This window comes from Orbicella faveolata, unplaced genomic scaffold, assembly GCF_042242905.1.
Source record: "Orbicella faveolata isolate gen_17 unplaced genomic scaffold, um_ofav_v1 contig_14, whole genome shotgun sequence".
Lineage (NCBI taxonomy): Eukaryota > Metazoa > Cnidaria > Anthozoa > Scleractinia > Merulinidae > Orbicella > Orbicella faveolata.
In genome coordinates, this window is record NW_028301541.1 from 2,443,197 (window position 1) to 2,463,819 (window position 20,623).

At 39.0% G+C, this 20,623-nt stretch overlaps 2 protein-coding genes and 1 long non-coding RNA gene across 4 annotated transcripts; 1 reads left to right on the plus strand and 2 right to left on the minus strand.

Moving 5' to 3' along the window:
* Positions 1-233: 233 nt before the first annotated feature.
* LOC110055654 (ribosome biogenesis protein BRX1 homolog) lies at positions 234-7,531 on the minus strand. Its single transcript, XM_020762033.2, has 12 exons — positions 7,385-7,531; positions 7,252-7,310; positions 6,836-6,888; positions 6,192-6,235; positions 5,942-6,012; positions 5,623-5,672; positions 4,663-4,736; positions 2,187-2,237; positions 1,569-1,670; positions 1,316-1,349; positions 1,045-1,139; positions 234-679 (listed from the first exon to the last, which is right to left on the minus strand). The coding sequence occupies exons 1-12, from the start codon at positions 7,502-7,504 to the stop codon at positions 485-487; spliced, it is 948 nt and encodes a 315-aa protein (XP_020617692.1). The 5' UTR covers positions 7,505-7,531; the 3' UTR covers positions 234-484.
* Positions 7,499-11,763, plus strand: LOC110055655 (plasminogen receptor (KT)-like). 2 transcript variants are annotated; one of them, XM_089287325.1, is made up of 5 exons: positions 7,499-7,594; positions 8,694-8,868; positions 9,236-9,366; positions 9,962-10,071; positions 11,280-11,763. In XM_089287325.1, the coding sequence occupies exons 1-5, from the start codon at positions 7,503-7,505 to the stop codon at positions 11,393-11,395; spliced, it is 624 nt and encodes a 207-aa protein (XP_089143451.1). In that variant the 5' UTR covers positions 7,499-7,502; the 3' UTR covers positions 11,396-11,763. The 2 variants fall into 2 exon arrangements, with proteins under 2 accessions (XP_089143451.1, XP_089143452.1); XM_089287326.1 differs by having other exon boundaries at positions 7,515-7,594; positions 8,738-8,868.
* Positions 11,764-14,704: 2,941 nt separating this feature from the next.
* LOC149113626 (uncharacterized) lies at positions 14,705-18,125 on the minus strand. The gene is made up of 3 exons (XR_016206532.1): positions 17,826-18,125; positions 16,201-16,341; positions 14,705-15,005 (listed from the first exon to the last, which is right to left on the minus strand). It is a non-coding gene; the product is annotated as an uncharacterized LOC149113626 (long non-coding RNA).
* Positions 18,126-20,623: the final 2,498 nt, after the last annotated feature.

A 20,623-nucleotide genomic window follows, 5' to 3' on the forward strand; every position in this document is an offset into this window, starting at 1 on the left:
GAAAGGTGTGCTCCATAGCTGTGTCAGTAGTATGATTACCCTCGGACACAGTTATATACCTTCACAGTTATACACCTTCACAGTTATAAACCTTCAAATGCACGATGGCAGCTGTCCTGAATAACCGTTGTTTTGCCATATCAGTTAAAAATGCAAGATGCATACAGTACATATATGAAAACTGGAAAAGACAATGGACAGTGTAAAATGAAGGGAAAACGGTTCCCGCAAAATTATGAAAAAAATTTGAGGCAAGATTTATTGAAGGACATTTGTCGAGTTCATAAATATATAAACAATCGCATTGTAATGAGTATTATATCGCGTACGAATGAATTCTGTTCGGTGACTCGTACAAACACAGTTCTGCTCCAACTGGCCAAACTTTCACCCTTTCTCAGACTTTTCAGGCTTTTTACCCCGTAAAGATCCTCTTATTTTTCTTGTTTGCCTACTTCCCTCGTCTTCTCCTTGTCTCTACAATTCACTTTGACTTGCCAGCTTGTCTAGCTTTGGCAATGTCGATATCTGATTGGGTAATCGTATGAAACACGTCATCCACGTCATAAATGTCGCGGGGAAGATCTTTGTTGGTTTCTCGACGACCTTCGAGGGCTAGCCTCGATTCCACGCGATCACGATACCGCTGTGCTGCTTGTTTGCGTACCATCCGACGATACTAAGAGAAAGAAGTGAGATGTACGTTAAAAACATGTGAAGATACATTTTATTTGCTTTATAGGACATTATGAGACAGTGTTTTAGCACACTTTCAAACACCTAAAGTTTGTCAAAAATACTCCGCTGTGTGTCGTATTTTCAACTCTCTTCTTGGTGCAAAATGAATATAGGAAAGATCATATATTTGAACTGCGGAAAAAGATCTCAAGATATCAATGGTTATCGCAGTTATATACGCAACTTAAGCAGCTGTGAAATTAAAAGCCGCTGTTTGGAAAATATGTGGTCAAACACCCGGTCTATCATGTTTGAAATATTACACACCAAATATGGTACAGTGTAATTATCTTATGTTTCATTTACCTCGTTAGGTGATTGATATTGTGGATTTTCATATAATGTCGATCCTCCAAAACTTCCCTCAAACACTCTGATGAGGTTCAACACAAACCGTGGCCCTGAAAGTTTACCAGAAACAAAGAATAACATGAACATATTAACAACATGCTTTAGCTAGCTGATGACTGTCTTAATTCTCATCACTTGTTGCTTGACAATCTTCTGATATTGTAAGGAGAAATAAGATGTCAATCACTGATCGGAACTAAACAATGAAAATAAGAACAAAACATACCAATCTCCAGTAAAGACCCATCTTCCTCAACAATCTGAAATACAAAATTCAAATAAATTAAATCGCGTATCGCTTTCTGTCTTTAGAAGGAAAGTCTTTTTACAAGTCTTCTCCAAAAGCCAATTTTAATGATGAAGGACGTAAAAAAGACAGTAAAACCAAATTTAGCCATCACAGAGCTACCTCCTATTACCATCGTGGCACTCTCTTCATGTACCTGGTAAACCGTGTAAAACAAATTACTAGTATTTACCTGGAAATTCCGGAACCAAATTCTATTGTCTTCTATTGAAAAGGATAAAATGTGATCTACAAATGGTTTACTCTTGGGATGAGAACAAGGAGTACTAAAAATCTGCAAGTGAAAAATAATTTCATCAGAGTAGACAGTTAGACTGTTAGCCATCGTCTTTTCAAAAAAAATGGAAATAGGATTTTTTTTTGAGCAGCCGAAAGTGAGCAAGAGAAAAATTTTCAGTCAACTACTTTTTGTGCTCAGAAACTTGTCTTTTTTGGTTGATTTAACATGAGGTTTACACTTTTAAGTGAATAAAATTACCATTTTAAGTCTTACATGAAAGTAACACTGTCAGAAAGAAGGTTGTTGACAATTGAGACAAAAAGTGATTTTTGAATCAAACGCAGGTTCTCATAATGTACATACCATAATAAGAGTGGACTCAGTGATAAACACAAAAATTATGATTGCAGTACCTAAATTACAATAACTATCTTATATACTACTTGTTAGTACCTTAGTTTCATTCCACAAGACAAGTCCATGAAATACACTGGAAGGTTGTCATTTAGTTAATTCTACTCAATGCTTAAGTACATTTAACTAGAATAGTCATGCAAATGTACAATGTACCTGAATAAACATTTCCTTGAGGAGTGAGTTGTGAGGTGTTTCATCAAACAGCTGCAATTTAAATAAATTCAGGTACCATTAGGTTACTCAACAGTAAGTTCTGTAAGACTACTGGGAACCTTGTACATGTATATGGGCCAGTTTTAACTGTTTAAAGCCTAAACACTGCTCATTTTGTGCCACTAGTTTTTTTTTCCCCAAAATCTGGGCTTTTTTAAACAAAGTGCTTTTTTTTTCATTACATACACAGTGGGCAAGTGAGGTTTCTTGGGAAATGTTTTGAGGAAATTCAAATTACAGAAGTACTGTTAGAAATGACATTTTTTTGGGGGGGGGGGGGGTGGTCAGCATGATTTTTGGGCCAGTACATCATAGTTAGAACTTGCTCCAAGGGCAAACCTGAAAATTGTTTTTTCTTTGCACACTGATACAGTGTATGCGGTCAGAAGGATTTTGAGAGTAAAGGTATTTAACTAATAACAAGGTTTTGCAAAACATTTTAGAACAAAAAGGAGCGATATTAAAATCAAACAATGTTTCGATGACACAATGTCATCATTATCAAGAACTTTCAATTGAAAGTACATTAAATTACATTACTTCTCAATAGTTCGTATAGTGTGATCGTCCGGGTGAGTGTAGTTCTGAAAAGAACTGTTGTTGGTGACTGACGTTTCGACAACCTGAGCGGAAGTCATCTTCAGAGTCAAGTAAATAGTGTTTGTCAGTCGATGATGTTTTAAGTCTGGTCCGTTGAACGTGATTGGTCAGTATAGCCATGATGGTATTGGCTGAAAGACTCGTGTAAAGTTTGTCATCAGTCATTGGTGGGTTTCGATCCGTCTATTGTTAGTCAAATAGGTCGGTTTTTGGTCCGTGTATTGTTAAGTCGGTCTGTTAGAAGTCCGTTTGTCGGTTTCGTTTCCGTCATGGATAAGTCGTTTGTAAGGCGCCGGTAGTTGTTGACATCTGTTAAGAGGCGTTTGTTCTAGGTTAGTGTACCAGCTCTCCAGAGTCAGTCGTTGAAAATAGTTTGTACTGTAGGTTAAGCACTGAGCAGAGTCCCAGTCAATGTTGTGGTTTGTCAGTTCATGATGTACAGCAATGTGATTGTTGGCATCACCATTTCTCGTGGCTCGTTTGTGTTCACTCAGTCCCGTGTTAAGGTTTCTGCCAGTCTCACCAATGTAGGAAGCCTGGCAGTCGGAGCATTTGATCTTGTAAACTGCTCCCTGTCTGTTGTTAGGTTCGTCTCTGTCTTTCACGTTGGTCAGTAAGTGTCGTAACGTAGTTGTAGGTTTGTGGGCTACACGAATGTTGTAGGGCTGTAGGATCCGTGAGATGGTCTCAGAACTGCATTTAATGTAAGGTATAGTCACTGTAGTAACAGGTGTAGGGTTCCTGTTCGTAGCGTCAGCTTCAGTAGGTCGGTAAATGTTTCGTCTAATAAAGTCAGCGTTGTAGCTGTTTTTGTGAAAAACACGTTCAAGGTATCTGTTTTCGTCACGTAAGCTGTCCGGTGTGTCACAAACTAGTTGCGCTCGTCTCGTCAAAGTCTTTATAGTCGTGGCTTTGTGTGAAGTCGGGTTGTAGGATGATTCGTCAAGTAATCTGTCGGTATGCGTCGGTTTTCTGTACACTGTCGTTCGTAGTTCGTTGTTGTCGCGGCTTACCAAACAGTCTAGAAAAGGAAGTTTTCCATTTTCTTCGATCTCTTTAGTAAACTGGATTTCGGCGTTCTGTTCGTTTAGGTGGTCGTGAAAATCGTCAATTTCGTCTTTGTGAACAGCGGTAAAGGTGTCGTCAATGTAGCGTAACCAAAGCGGTATCTTTGTCGGCAAGTTGCAAGGGCGCGTTCCTCCACGCGTTGCATCACAATTTCTGCGACAACAACAGAAACAGGCGACCCCATAGCTGTTCCATGCAACTGTTTGTAGTGTTTACCGTTGTGCTGAAAGTAAATCGATGTAAGGCAAAGGTTCAGTAAGTCCATGATGTCTTCTGTCGGTAACGGTAGTTTAACAGTAGATTGTTGTATAGCGGTCTCGGTACACTGTAATGCCAATTGAAGTGGAATACTGGTGAACAGTGATTTCACATCAAGTTTGTAGTCGTCAGGTATCTGTACTGCCTTAATAGCGTCAATAAAGTTCAAAGAACTTGATAATGATGACATGGAGTCATTGAAACGAAGTTCAATTTTAATATCACTCCTTTTCATTCTTAGTCTTTTACCCTTACTCATGTTGGTGTCTTGAACAATAAAAGTTTGGTTAACAGAACAACCACAAAATCCTAGTCTGGAGAAAAGGTGCATCACTGGGGCAAAGTGGAACATGCCATACACAAAGCATGCCTGTTAACCTGAGGGCTACTTGAATGCTCACATATGTTATAACCATAGATTGAAGTACATGTATGTAGTCTTAATGCTTGACATAAGAGGCAAAGCATGTTAGATGTTTATTTGACTTACCTTATCAAACGATAAGATAGGCCTTGATCCTTTTAAAGAATTTCCAGTTAATTTAAGTTCATCCATAGTGTGCACTAGAAATGAAAATTAAACGTTTTTACCACAATTGCTACTAATCTCACAATCTGATTGGCTAATTTGCTGTTGTCGATAAGAATCTAGACAACGCTGCTCCCATCAATGTGTCACACAATGCCTTTTTCAGCTCACACTCTGAAAAAAACATTTTCTTTGATGTTGATATTGTGGACTCACTTGGCTGTACCTCGTAAGTCCACAACATTTTGACCACTGTGATGATGTGTATCATTGTCGATAAGAGTACAGACCATGCTAAACCACATTCCATTTATTAAATAATACATGTACAACCCTTTTTTGGACTTGAAATGAACCACATTGCACTAATTTTTTTCACAGATGGAGTATCAGAGTTAAACTCTGTAATAATTTTACAAATTAACTTCCGAGAATTAGCCTTGATAAGGATAGAGAGGATCACACAAGGCTAAAAAAATATTTTCACCTTGTTGCGATTTAAACCCAAGAGCCCCAGATTAGATTATTGTAGCTACTAACTGAACTGTAAGGTCAGATGGGAATAAATTGTGGGTTTTTACAGATGTAATTCTTAGGAAAGTAGGTGAAAATGGTATATCACAAAAAATGTTGAGCCGTGTTGCACTAATATAATATTATACAAGTACATGTGCAGATGGGAAGTCACAGAATTCTGAAAACTCCGTTTATATTTTTCAAATACCTAAATAAACTCATCAATTTCTTTCAACAGCCCTTGGCAAAGTCTGTTTGTTTGTCAGCAACTGGTACTTTTGGCACTCCTCTCAGAAGGGAAGTGCATAATAATTATGGGATAATTATGTTAAACATACATGTTTAACATAATTATCCCATAGTGCAGTTTGCCTTGTTTTGCTTCATGAGGAGATTCATACTCACCATTTTCCACTAAAAATTTTGCAGACGGACCATGTGGTGTACAAGAAAACCTGAAAGATGAAATTCAGAAATCTGATCCAGGGTTGTAAATATAATGCAAGTTGTAAATATTATATTGTAAAAGTAGTGTATAGGTACCGTAATGCAAGTAATGTAACATAATGTACATGTAACATAAGTAGAGTATTCTGTGTAAGTATCTTATTGTACAAAATTGAAGACCTTACCTAAACTAGATTTTTTTTCTACAGTAGATTCCACGTAATGAATCACACCCCTAGATGTTTTGCAGAATGTCACATGCAAAAATACAACTTACCACATAAACAGATCTTGTCCTTTCCTCATTTCAAAAAAGATACACTTGTTACAATTTTTCATTTCACAGACCTACAAGTTATGCAAAAGTACAAAAGATTACACTTTTTGTAGCCATGAATTTGGTTATCTTGTGAACTACAATAAATTGATAATGAACCAAGTGAAACTACATGCATACTACATGCATGTGCATGTACAGAAAAATTAAGAAATACTGGAATTGAAATGCACTAGGGTTGTTTGCAAACCTCATTTACAACAAACAGTTTGTCTTTCCTGTCAAGCTTGGTTTCTAGAAATGTAAACAAATCATATGAGACATTGACAAATTTCCTTAGTACAATGAATCCTAACAACTATAAGACTTTTGAGACTTTCACACTTCTTATATGTGGGTGTTAACGTGTTGCTCCCGCATCAATAGCCATTGTTTACAAGTAGCGATTTTCCAAATTTGTAAACCTCCTAATCCACATTCACCAGACTAATTGGTGGTTAAAGTACTATGGAACCCTCCCTTACGGCCATCCCATTAATATGGCCACCTCATTATTATGGCCACTTTATTCTGGCCAGAACGAAAGCTCAGTCAGTCATTTTCTTATTTACAGAACCCCTTTAACACAGTCACCCTGTCAATATGGCCAGAATTTTGTGGCCCATTGGTGACCAGATTAACAGGGTTCCATGGTAGCCAGAGATTTGTCCTAGTCTGAAAGACCAGCTGTTAGAATCATGTAATTTGGCTGCCTGGTTTGATCATCACAAGGAAACAACTCTTACTATGAACGATTTGTCTCATTGCAAGCTTTTTATTCCCAACAAATATCCCTTTGGTAATATGATATGATTACTGTATAATAATTTACTGCAGTTCCTTTTGAGCCTTTACCAGATTTAGAGTGTGGTAACAACGTCTGTATATCCAGCATAAGGTGCCTTGCTCTGTGAAAATAAACAACATGTGACAGAGGATAACATACATTCATCTCATTCTATCACAAACTTTGTGAGGTGCAGAATTGCAGAAAAAGTAATCAAGTGCTTTGAAAAGCTAAGCTTACAACACGCCCTATGCCATTAATTGTATTGAATTGTAATAAATAAGTATAAAATAACAAAGTATAAAGTATATAAAAGAGTACAGAATACTCCAGAAACGTCATTGTCAGAATAAACAAGTCACTTAGTTGTTTATATCATGGACACACAGATCACGAGACCGGATCTATTCGCATATTGCTGAAACTAGTGCGTGTTAAGCATTTCTTTCTTCCACAGCTTAAGGAATAAAGCCTTGAGTCTTACCTGTGTGAAATACCACGTGAGCAAAACACAAGCACGCGTTGTTTGTTGGTCCATTTTCCCTGAAAACAAAACGTTACATACTTTCATTTACACGGTATAACCTTAGAAAAGAAACACCTCAACCTGTTCAAACCTTTTTCGTTTTCTTTTTCTTCGACTGTAGTGCATTAGACTGGTTAGAAGGTTCCACTTCTTCTATTGACCTTTTCTTCGCCATTTTGAGTTTTCGTCGCCTGTGTAACCGCGCTTTCATGACAACTGCTGGACTAACGGGGTGCGGACTCAAATACGTTCGTGACTTTCGGAGGGATTCGGAGGCCGGAAAGCGGGAAATATTCTGGAGGTAAATAATAATATCTCTTCCCAAAAATATAGCTTAGTTCTACAACTCAGGATCCACTTACGTGTAATTGTTAATTTTGGAGATTTACTTTTTACAACTGTGATTTAAACATCTAAGCAATCTGAAGCAATTGTGCGTGACAATTTCGACCAGCTATTTTGTAATGGCGATACTTGCATTAAATGACATTGCAATATAAGCTCGACTATCAGTAAGCATAAATATTTCACGCCCACACAGTCATGCATGCATGATAAAACAATATTAATAGACTGGATAACCAGGCCCATTGACGTTTATGGTTGTTTTTTTATTGATCACAATATAATTATGTGTAATGATCATATGGGCTAGTCTAGTAAGGTTAGAAAAAATACCATGATGGTATTAAGCTTAACCAGAAGACTAATCCTTCGGCTTTTCTGAGTTATCAGGATTTTTAGGATTTTTATTGAAAAGCCCATACTTAAGGTTTTCGAGTACTTTTGACCCCTGTACATGCACAAAGTAGGAGTAAGTATGTAAGGTTTTAGTTTGACCTCCCACCCCCTAACCCTCTGGAAATTCCAGTCTTGTTTCATAGTTTCCTTTAAAGGATTGTGGCTTTTGAGACCTTCCTCGTCCTTGGAATGAGTGGTTCCAGAAAATATCCATACCTCTACCAAGGATGGTTATTTGATTTGTACCCCCTCCCCATTCCCTGGAATGTCCAGTTTTGCTTCATACTTTCCCTTGAAAGATTTGGCTATTGAGGATCCCCTTAACCCCCTCAGAATTTCCTATGACAATTGTTGGTGTGGGTAGGATATTTTCAGGACCTGTACAATTTTCAGTAACCCTCCTTGAGGTGGGTATTTTCTGGAACTACACAAAATTATGTCATTTGGCTGACCAGACAAGCAGTCCTTAATAGGCTCATATATTGTTTGAAAACAGCTGATGATTGCCCACCTGACAAACAACAGTTATAATTGACAAATCCCCTTGGAGTATCTCACTCACTGTGCTGTGTATGACAATGTTATTCATTTGTTCCTGTGTTGCTCATGTTAGTCTGATCACTTTGAAATAATTTTGTAAATCTATATGTATGTTTTAGGTCTGTTGTCCCTTTCAAAGCATTTACCAACCTATCTGTTGCAGGAAAGTTCATTGCTGAGGAGAAAACAGGCAAAACAAAAATGGGTTCTGCTCTGAGTGGAGCAATGAAAGAAACAATGGATGACAACATGAAGAAGACTCAAGAGTTTATGTTGGAAACTCAAAAAATTCAGGTTAGACAATGTTAGACATAACTTGGAAATTGGTTAGTTTTGCTAGTTTGTCAAAGCACTATATATAAGCGATATTGCACCATAGTTAGTATTCCACCAACTATGGTTGCACCGAGGGTCTTAACAAGGATGCAGAGCAACTGGAATTCTTCATTCGTTGTAGTGAGTGATGGTTGTGAGAAATTGTGCAGCCTTAATTTCTTGCAATAATTTCTGCCAGTAATTTCTGGCATTAAATTCAAATAGTGAGGGAGTGAGTTAGAGCACTTGCAATTTTTATAAAAGCATTCACCTCAGCAAGCCATGTCATAAAAGAAACCTCTCTAGTAGGCTGCTAATTTTCAAAACCCATGATTTTTTTTTTCAGCTAGGAAGACAACTTCAGATGCAGAATGCCATGAGAGAAAGACAAATGTCCATGCAACTGGCTGCAGCTAGAGAAATGTTTTATTGGTTGGCTTCATTCTATGGGATTGCGAGCGTTGGTATGTTTGCTGGGTAAGTTATCATATGTCATTATTATTGTATATAGGGTTGCTGTCCACACTAGACTCATTGACCCATAAACCAGACATGAATTCTGTAATCTTGTTAGGCAGAAGGTTTCTACAGTGTGGAGTCCCTGGGTGGGAGGGGGCGGGGGGGGGGGGGGGGAAGGAACTCCCATATAAAAAGGACAGGGGTGATCATCAGAAATTTTGAAAAGAGCCCCTAAGAGGTACCAAGATCCTGTTTTGCAGGCGTGGCTTGAAACTTTTTTCACCCCTAGGAGGTACTAATTCTAAAACAACAAATTATGCGAAATTTTCAATAGCGATATTAAAACACGATTGTAAATGAGACAAAATGAATATCTCCTGTCATATTTTTTTCCGCTGCAGCTCAATACCCTAAAAGGTTTCGCTAAAGCTCCTGCTATAGACCTTGTGAAGCTGAGCACCCTAAGAGGTACAAAACTGCCTTTTTAATCCCTGAAAGGTAGTACGAGCACCCTTGTCCAATGTATTTGAGAGTCCCCGTCCCTGAGTTGAGTCCTGCATTGCAAGATTTAGTATGCAATGGTGTTTGAGTTGCATTTGTGCTCATCTCTCAGGTTCTCGAAATCCAAGAAGCCAGCAGTTTTAATTCCTTTCCTTCCTCTTACCTTTATTGTGGCATATCAGGCTGATTATGTTTATGGAACCAAAATGAGCAGGATAAGGGGTGAGTAACATTACTGGAAATTGTAACAGCTGTAAAGGAACATTTCTGTTTATCGTGTAACTGTTGACGCAATGGGAGGCATGATTGCCTAATGGTTAGTGCACTCACCTCCTGATCAAATGTTCTGGGTTTGAGCTCTGGGACATTGTATTGTGTTGTTGGACAGGAAACTTTACTCTCACAGTGCCTCCCTCCATCCAGTTGTATAAATGAGTACCGAAAAACTAAATGCTGGGAGGGGGGGAGGGGGGGGGGTGACCCTGCAATAGGAGGAGGAAGAGTAGAAATACTCCTAGTTGCTTCATGCCACAGAAACCAGGATAAGCTCTGGCCTGATGGGCCACTTGGCTCGTATACAGACTTTACCTTTACTGTGCATGTTGACACAAGCTACACGAACGCAGTGAACTACATCATTGAGAAATTCCCATAACATCGAGGGAGGCAAGTCTATATTCAAGTTTATTGGCTCATCAAGCTTACACTTAGCAATGGTTTCTTCAGTACAGAGTGACCAGTAGTATTTCTACCCTCCCCTGGATGGGATGCTAGTCCATTGCAGGGTTACCCTAGCATTAGATTCATTGTAGGTCATTTAAACCGTTAAAATCAAGTCACACTCTTGCCCAAGAATTGCAAGAATGCAATTCTTGAAACGTTAATGGTAAAAATGCTGACGAATGGCAAATTAAAGCAGTTAAAAAAGCCAGTGATTAGTAGGAGTTTATAGATTGGTGCATAACGCTGGTTGCACCAGGATTATGCACCACCTGGTTTTGAGCTCAAGTTTGCAGCACTGTGCTGTTCTTTGTATTTAATAGCCATGTGCTTATTGATATCTTTGCTCCCACTTGAACTACTTACTTAGGAGTGACGCCATGCTTAATGGGGGAAGCACGTATTTGAGTAAATATACATTATTAACACCCCCCCCCCCCGCCTTTGATGGGAAGCTGGACCATTGTGGGGTTAACCCTAGTGCCCATTTATACACTAGGGTAGGGGAGGGCACCCTAAGGGTACAGCACCCTGCCCAAGAACACAACTGTAACCAGCATGTGAACTCAGACTGGTCAATTTCGATTCCAGCACACTAACCAGAAAGCCAACACTTTTCCTTCAAGCAGTTTTTTGATGCATTGAATTGTTCAGTTTCTGGCGGCCATTGCTCTCTTTTGTGATGTTTTCTTTTTGTCATTATATTACAGAGGAAGCTGAGCACATCATGAAAGAAGAACGAGCATTCCTTGAACTTCCAACTGGAATGCCTGATTATCAATCAATTGAGGAGGCAAGACTGAAGGCAGAAGGAAAATCATCCTAAACACTCTTTAGTCTCATAAACCAGTGCAGCTGAATGCATGATATACCTCTGTGCATACAACGTCTATTACTTACATGTACACAAATTATAATGGAGACTCTTTCTTCAGTGTAAACATTCTATGCAATTCAATCTTTACTTTGCAAACAGGATACATGTTAAACCTACAACTGTATGTAACCAATGTGTTGTTCCAGCAAATATACCCTCATATAGATAGAATTTTTTAGGCTGCACAATGTACACTTCCATTCAAGGCTATTCAAATTATACTCTTGATAACAATTTATGGACTTTGTGCTAATACATGTACAGACACTATAAGAGGTCACCAATAAACTAAGTTCATCGGATGGAGAAGTTAACAAGTTTCCACCTCTTTGATCAGTTACAGTACCACAAGGAAATATGCAGAAACCTTAGTTGTGGTTTTAATTTTATCAGCAGAGGGTAACATATCCCTCACACAGGAAGATTTTTGGTCTTACCCCAACCTATCCGCCAGAATTTCCTGTTTAGTTTCACTGAAATGCTTTCATTTAATAACTTGACTTTTGAAACTACATGCACTGACCTCACCCTCAGATTTTCCAGTGTCTCCTCTCGTAACCTCAGGCCCATTACCTCCTGGGGTGAGCAAAAGAAGAATGATACAAGCGCAAGAAAAAGGGATCTGGTTCCACGCGTCGGTTCCCTGCTACTAACCTAATGTCTGGAACAGGCTGCCTTTCTTGGACTGGGTGTACATATATCCTGGTACCACACAATGCAAATATGATTTACCACAGCAGACAATTCATTTTAACAGACAGTATTTTTTGGTGCTGCACAATGTACACTTCCATTCAAATTATATTCTTGATAAACATTTGTAGACTTTGTGCTAATACGGACACTATGAGAGGTTGCCAGTAAATTAAGTTCAAAGGTGAAGTTAACAGAGGGTCGTACAGGGTTATTCCCGTAATGCGTGATTAGCTGATTTCATTTTTCGTGAAACGTGAATTTAAGAAATTATTCTTCGTGATCCGTGACCTCAAGGCTCTGCGTGACTCGTGAAGAACTTGAATTACTAACCGTTATTCGTGATTTCACCGCTCTATTCTTCGTGATTTTGAGACGTGAGTCCTCCGAATGGTTAGAGTCGTCTATCGAAAGTGATTTAGGAATGCGATTTGAAATAAGGAGCCTTTATCAGCCTTTCACGATTTTGCTTTCTTCAACTTTCTAGCGTAAGAGCAGGTTATTAAAAAGGTACGTTACTTGCTTATTTTCGTGATTCGGGAAAATGAAAACTTGATTTCCGTGATCCGTGATTCGCTACTTTTTCCGCTCGTGAACCGCACCAGGGAACCCCCTGTACAACAACTTAACAACTTTCCACAAAAGGCACTTTCCATTCTCGCAAAACTGATTGTAACGATTGGATGCTCTCTGTCAATCCCAGGAAAACAAAAGTTGCGATCATTCAAAAGAAATGTAGGAAATCATACATCCCTTCTTTATCTTCAGATAAACGACGATAAAATTGATATTGTTAACCGACTATACTTGCCTTGGAATTCATTTTTTGGCAAACGGCAATTTTCGTGATTGTAAAGCAAGAAGATCTATCTTTGCTCAGTGTTTGCTACTCGTCGTTGCTTAGATTTCTCCAAATTATCCCTCGATGTCACTAATAAACTTTGATTCCTCTTTTTCTTCCTATTCTTCTTTACAGTTCAGAAGTCTGGGGTATATACGATAAAGATGATTTTAACACTTGGGAGAAAGACGATATTGAGAAAACACACATTTTTATCAACGATTTCTTGGGGCAGCTGTTGGGGTAAATAAACAATGCCCAAATGTTGCAACCAGAAATGAACTTGGTAGACTACCTATAAAACTGGCCGTTATATAACACCTCCATAATAAAATTCTGGATTCATCTTCAAAGTTTGCCAGAAAATAATATCACCAAACAATGTCTAAAACTCTCTAAAGAGATGGTTGATAGCAACCAGACAAGTCTGACCCAAAAAATTGTTTAACTTTTCATCAAGTATAATTCGAGTTCTATCACAGTAAATGAAAATAACGAAAAACGCTTTCCTTTCCGCATTAAAGAAAACATTAGAAAAGCTTTAACAGCCCTTGGTTCCCTCGATCGATAGACAATCCCCGTCACAGAATTGCTATAAATAAATTTCGATTATGGAATCATAAATTACAAATTGAAACAGGTAGACACACTGAATACCGAAGACTCCTATAAATTACGTGGATGATACATACGTGTGTTTCGCTTTACGCAAATGGAATCTTTATGTGATACAGTGACGTGAAACCTTTATTAAGCGAGACCCCATATTAAGCGGACACCCTTTATTAAGCGGACACCAGCTTGAGTCCCAAAATTTTCTTCCCACATTTACTGTAAAATAAACCTGCATTCAGCGGACAACTCAAGGGCTTTTTACTTCCAAACGCTCAGCTCAGAATCCTTTAACATTGCTCAGCGATGTCGTTTTAAAGCTAAGTAGACTATTCCAGATTGATGCATTGACTGACTGGACATTGTGCTATGAGCAATCTTTGATCTTACACTGTGTTACAATGAGTTACAAAAGGGTTAATAATTAACTATTATTGCACAATATATAAGGACCTGCTTAGAGCGGACACCCTGTATTGAGGGGTGTTCGTCGGAAATTTTGAAAAGAACCCCTGAAAGGTACTGAGATCCTGCTTTGTGAGCGTGGCATAAAACAATTTTCACCCCTAAGTCAGAGGTACCAATTCTAAACCTACATCATCATCTCCTGTCAAATGTTTTTGGGCTCAATAGCCTAAAAGGTGCTGCAGAAGCACTCGCTGTGGACCTTTTAAGGCTGCGGACCCTAAGAGGTACCAAGACCACCATTTTTAACCCTTCAAACTTACGACGAGCACCGCCGTCCTTTTTATATTGAAGTCTCCCCGGGCTGCAAACGTGTGATAGAGTTAGCACGGCGGTCAGGTTCCCACGGAGGGTTAACGATTGGAGTAATATGCATTTCAATTCGTTTAAAATGAACCGTGACTAGTTTGAAAATTTACTATTGGCTAAAATTTTATGGCTATATGCAGTGTGCTTGAAATTCGTTTGAGTCAAAATAATGTCAATTTAATTTCTAGCGCGATCGTCAGCTCTGGTTGCTTGGGGGACGGCGGAAGTAACGTTAACATATAGCACTATCGATCGATCGATATTTCCAAACAGAGTTCTACTTAACGTCACGCTCGACTTCTCATTTTAAAAGATAAAGTTCAGTACAAAAACCAAAGTGCTCGCTTCTTCTCATCATAGTGAAGAGTTAAATTTAATTTTTTATTCATCAAGTTATAACACGTGTCATGTGGTTATAATTCACAAACTGGTTAACACGAAACCGAAATCTCGGAAATATAAGAGAGAATATAATATAAGAGAAAGATTACTGTTTCGTACTATTTATAAATTGCGTCATAATATTTTGTCGTACATATACATATAGATGGTATAACTAAATAGCCGCTATCTTGAGAGTACTTTGTGAATCGAAACCTGACAGCTGTGGCATTTTCCTGGCGTTTTCTTCAGCATAACCTAAAAAAGAAGATAATTGTATGGGAACGACAAATGTAAGCTTAATGGAGCAAAATGTGGAGGGGTGGTGGCCTCATGGTTAGTGCGCTCGACTCCGCCGATCGAGCGGTCCGGATTCGAGCCCTAGCTGAGGACATTGGGTTGTGTTCTTGGGCATGACACTTTACTCTCACAGTGCTTCTCTCCACCCAGGTATATAAATGGGTACCGGCGAATTTAATGCTGCGGGTAACCCTGCGATGGACTAGTTTCCCATCCAGGGAGAGGGGGGGGGGGGGGGGTGGAGTAGAAATAATCCTAGTCGCTTCATGCTACGGAAACCGGGATAAGGTCTGGCCCGATGGCCCACTTGGCTCGTATTCAGACTTTACCCAACCCCTTGCGAAGTAAATTGTGGTTAAAAGGGAAATGTAATTTTTGTTGAGGAAAGGCGAAGTAATACGGCAAACCTTGACTTGACATGCTTTGTATGCTTTTCGAAGGTTACAAAGGCGAGCGAGAGCCGCGTGATGCTACAATTCACCTACAGTAGGGTAGGGTTAGGTTATCAATGTCATATCTCGCCTGTAATGGTAAACGGCTTCAACATCGCAGTGCGCCCAATTGTCTTGAAAATCTTTCCGCAAATTCACGTAATTGATCCTTTTTATCAAATATTAAATATCAGCGATTGTTAAATGTTATCTATAAAGAGTTTGACTATTGAAGTGATCGTGAAAGGGTTCAATCCCGGGAGAGGGGTACTCCCTTATATGGCTTCTATAGGTCAGTGTGCGACCCCCAAAGTATGGTTTCTCAGCCGTGTTGCTTAGAAATGGGATATCTATTTTGGCCATTTTGGTCATAACTAGTGTGGTATGGTTTTTGTACTGTAGTCTTGAATTGGGTATGCTTTTTGAGAAGAAGCTACTTTTTCACCATTATCGATATGACTATCAACAAAAGCCCTTCACAATACCTTAAACATCGGTCTGAACTAGGTAAATAATTGTATGACAGGTCTGAAACAGAGCATTGATTTAAGGGTCAGGTCTTAAATAGGGTATCGAAGTTTTTGTCAGGTCACTCATAGGGTATAAAGAAAATCGCAGATTTTGGTCTTAATAGGGTAAGGGTTTTGGAAAGCGGGCCGGACACCCACACCCAATTTTTCTGGGAGTACCCCCGGAGATTCGATAGCGAATATAAAGCTCACCTTAACAAACTCTGCAAGTGAAAGGACACTCTTCTCTCACAAAGCTGATGAAGGCCCTGTAGTTGTTATACCATGCTGGATTGTAGTCGCAGTAATATTTTCTTATAAAACAACTGATGGGGTTTACATCTTGGCAAAATCCTGTACAATCATAAGAAATAAATCCATTGAACGTGTCCCATTTGAACTTTCGCAGAAGAAACTGTCTTTTTTGTCGAGACGTAAGGTAGTAAAAACCTAAAGGCTTGAAACTATCGATGCAAAACAGTAAAGAGACACAACCCAAAGGGAAAACGGGACTACCTCTCTAGAGTTTTCACAAGTGGTACCGAAAAACTAACGTAACAGGGTTATTTTTTAAAGAGGTTATTGTGAATGCAGACAAATTCAAACCACAAGAGTAGCAGACCAACAGTTAACTGAACCAGACAACAGTACTGTATCCGTGTTCACCGTGACCCGGCGGGAAAATGGCCAAAATTTGAACTACTGCCAGCTTTGTAACGGTAAGTACCTTTGGTCAATTAACTTGTGTATTATTAGTTTAATTAAATCCTCACCATTTTTCAAATGTCTATATATAGTTTGCCGTTACACTCGTGTCTGCTTTTCCTTTACTTACAAAGACCGTGTGTTGATTTCAAATCTTATGGCGCATTTCAGGTATGTTTCCATTTTGGACTGTCTGCGATTTTAATTTTTTTTTTCCGCCCTTTTTCTTCTCGTTGAGAGACGATAGTGAACCCCTGCCCACAACCGTTCGATTTATAGTTTTAATAAGTTTGATTATTTTGCCAGTTGTGAACCATGCGAGGCTCATATATCTATTTCAATGAACTTCAATTTCGATCCTGCAGCTGACCAAGCTCAATTCAATGGATCGTTTCAGTATCTTATCTGTTTGGAAGGCTTTTAACTCTCTCCGATTTTCTTAGGACAATTGTCACCTCCAAATTTTGTGATATGAGAAATTTAAAGCCTGTTGTTTTCGGACTGATAAAAATATCGTTTTGGTACTGAATAAAGCGGGTCAGCTGGGATTTTCAGAAAGGCAATAAGACCAAATTTGTTTTTGGGAAATAAATTCCAAATAAAGAGCCCAAATAAAGTTGAGAAGACTCACGTTCTCCTCAGTAGATCGAGAATGACCGAATAGATAAAAAGTGTAATTGTAAGTACCTCGGGCCAATGGATAGCCTAAAACAGCGTTTTAAAGCATTTGAGAGAAAACCGTTGTTGCTTTCGCGATAGGGACGCAATTTATCTAAAGCCCCTGAATTTTGTTCTGCTTTCTATATTATTTTTGTCACAAATTCCTCGGAAAGAATAAGGAGCATTCTTATCGTTTTGGGTTTCAGTTAAAACTAAGATGCTGTTGAAAACAGCTTGACCTTTAAAGTGTTGTTAAATATTTTCTTCTCATAATAGCAACGTTATGCCATGCAAGCAGAGTACAGCTCGTGAAATCAAACCTTGTTCTACTTTAGTTTTACGATTTTTTTTTTTCGATAATGGTGCAATATATCATTTTCCTCTGGTTCTTTCACAAAAATCTATCCATATACCTGCACAAAATGAATAAAATATTTAAGAAAGTCAGAAGAAGATCAGATTCAAAGACTCACTTCTCTTTTGTGGTTGCCTGTTTTCAAACTCTGCTTCTTGACTAAGCCATTCGTCGTCGACGTCTGCATTGGAAATGTTTAAAACCATAAGCATCCCCACGAAGAGAACTAAGATCCATTTTGCGTTCATAATTCTGTTAAACGGATCTCAACGCTTTAGTAATGTTTTAGTAAGGTGGCTGTCTTTTCTTCCACACTGAGGATGGCTTTGAAAGAATGCAACTGAGCAACTCCTACTATGTTGTCAGCTTTTATGCTCTTCTGCTTCCATTGGCCCGGGCCCGTGATTTGTATTACAAACAAAGCTTCTCACAAAATGCAAAACCCGTTACAAATTGCGAGCACTGAGTGGCTCGGTGGTTTGAAAAGAGATCGTTGATATTGAACAGTTAAATCGGATTCGCTGATCTCAACAACGGTCTTGGCAAGGCTTGTAAAGTTTTAGCGCGATGAAAGCTTTCCCCTCTGTAACTGTCTAGACAAACAGGAATAGTTAATGTAGCGTGATTTCACCGGATGTCGTTTCTCGCTTAATTTCCGCTCGATGACAGTACCTTACGTAAATAGCGTGTTTTGCCTCAAGTTTTATAATCGTCTGGCTTTGCTTGAAGCAGAATTACTTATATAATTAAGTGTCTGCGGCATAAAGAGGCAATCCCCATATTCCTTTTCTCCAAAGTTAGGATAAAAACACTGATGGGAATGGAGAGTTTGCTAGTGCGGTTTTGACCCATAGCTCTGATGCTAGTAAATGTCTTATCATGTTTTAAATCGTAGTCTGGCATTCATTAGCAAGTACGTCTTTTAATTTTGAGAAAACGGTTTGTTTATTAACATAGATAATTTCTCGTTATGACAACAATACTGTCATTTACTCTATAGTAGTATAAATCTGCTAACGTTGTATGATCACGAATGCCGTTCTCTGATTAGGCTTGATTAGCAGTGTGCAGTTGCTAACAAAATGGCGGCCGCTTCTTTGCGTTTTGAAAGTGACTATGAAGAGGATTTATCGGATTTCCATCAAGTTTTGAACGACTCGTAGATTTAAAGTAAAAACCCAGACTGTTTGCTCTCGATTTCTTTCGCGTGATAGTTGACTCGGGCTGGCGTCCTCGTCAACTATCGCGCAATAGAAATCTCGAGCTCATAATCTAATTGTTAAACACAACCAAATGACTGAATCCAACAACAAACAAGCCATTTCACCAGTAAAGACAACTATTTGTAACGCACATAAATTTATTAGTCCGCCAATCTAAGCGGCATCGTTGTAACATAAACTCTTACAATTTTTTACGGTAACACATTTCGCAGCACTCGTTTTCATCACGCGATGCGTTGATTGATTTAAACTCCCGTCCAACAAAACAAACGCGCTGAGCTGGGACTTACATCGTGGGCCGCAGCAGCAGCTGTGGCCAAGAATAGGGACAGATGGCGAGCATTGATCTCCGGCCCTATCCCCCACTCGGGGGCAAGGAACTAAGCCAACAAAACATAGTTGAGGGCCATTTACGAGTCACCACAACCTTTTTGGAAATCACGCTAGGTATTATTTCGTGTTGTCTTACATCAAAGGTCTTCCGATACAGCGGTGCTCGTCGGAAATTGTGAAAAGAAAGGTACCAGTACCGTGACCGTGGGCGTGGCTCAAATCTCAGAGATACTGGCAATCCCAAAACAACAAATTAACATTGGCATATTTCTGGACAAGAGTTATGAATAACTCCGACTATATTTCACATGCATATAAATATCAGCTGGGCACGAAAAGATACAGCGATGACCCTAACGGCTTTTATTTTAGATTTAGCAACCCCACGGACAAATTTAACTCTCTAAAAGACCCCAATCCCCATTGCTTGCCATTTGTAATTGGCACTATCAATCAGTTTGGTTTTACGTATTTCCGGTACTACGCAAATATACTACATAAACACTTTTTGTCATGTAAAATTCGCATTGGACCTGTCAGCCGAAATATAATACACCTTAAAGAATCATTCGAAAATCGCCTTAAAAATCACCGTAAAAAATTTATATCAAAACCCAACCAAACCTTACAAGCTTCAAAAAAATCCCTTTTTGAACATTTTATGGACACTTATAAGGAATTGGACCATTTTATCGTGTAAATTTCTAATTTTTCAATTTTCTTGTTCTAACGGTTAGAATTGATCCAATGCTTTGCTTTTTTTTAAAATGAAGTGGGGGTATATTTCGGCCTAGAAGCTCGACACCGAGAAAACCCTTCTTTTACCTGTGTCCATTTTACTGAAAACTAAGGCCATCAAGAGTTAGTTTAGAGTCCCCGGGAATGGAAAATATCCCCCAAGTTCCCGCAAATTGAGCCAAAGTTGCTCATAATCACGATGCGCGTCAGGCAGTCTCGGCTACTCTTTCAGTCTTAAAATGAAGTACGGCTATATTTCGGCCTAGAAGCTCGACACCGAGCGTGTGCTTCTTCTACCTGTGTCCATTTCACTGAATACTAAGGCCATCAGGACTTTGTTTAGAGTCCCTGGGACTGGAAAATATCCTTCAAGTTCCGGCAAATCGAGCCAAAGTTCCTGAAAATCACGATGCGCGTAAGGCGGTCTCGGCTACTCTTCCAGTCTTAAAATGAGGTGGGGCTATATTTTGGCCTAGAAGCTCGACACCCAGCGTGCGCTCTTTTTACCGGTGTCCTTTTCACTGAAAACTAAAGCCATCAGGAGTTAGTTTAGAGTCCCCGGGAATAGAAAATATCCCCAAAGTTCCGGCAAATCAAGCCAAAGTTGCTCAAAATCACGATG

What these genes read in the sequence shown, in the direction of transcription:
- LOC110055655 (XM_089287325.1), top strand. Translation starts at nt 7,503, where the DNA reads ATGACAACTGCTGGACTAACGGGGTGCGGACTCAAATACGTTCGTGAC. An exon ending in AAGCGGGAAATATTCTGGAG is followed by an intron (nt 7,595 to 8,693) that starts GTAAATAATAAT and finishes TGTATGTTTTAG; the next exon opens with GTCTGTTGTCCCTTTCAAAG. An exon ending in TGGAAACTCAAAAAATTCAG is followed by an intron (nt 8,869 to 9,235) that starts GTTAGACAATGT and finishes TTTTTTTTTCAG; the next exon opens with CTAGGAAGACAACTTCAGAT.
- LOC110055654 (XM_020762033.2), bottom strand. Translation starts at nt 7,504, where the DNA reads ATGAAAGCGCGGTTACACAGGCGACGAAAACTCAAAATGGCGAAGAAA. An exon ending in GTTACCACACTCTAAATCTG is followed by an intron (nt 6,236 to 6,835) that starts GTAAAGGCTCAA and finishes TTACATTTCTAG; the next exon opens with AAACCAAGCTTGACAGGAAA. An exon ending in CTATCTTATCGTTTGATAAG is followed by an intron (nt 2,238 to 4,662) that starts GTAAGTCAAATA and finishes TTTAAATTGCAG; the next exon opens with CTGTTTGATGAAACACCTCA.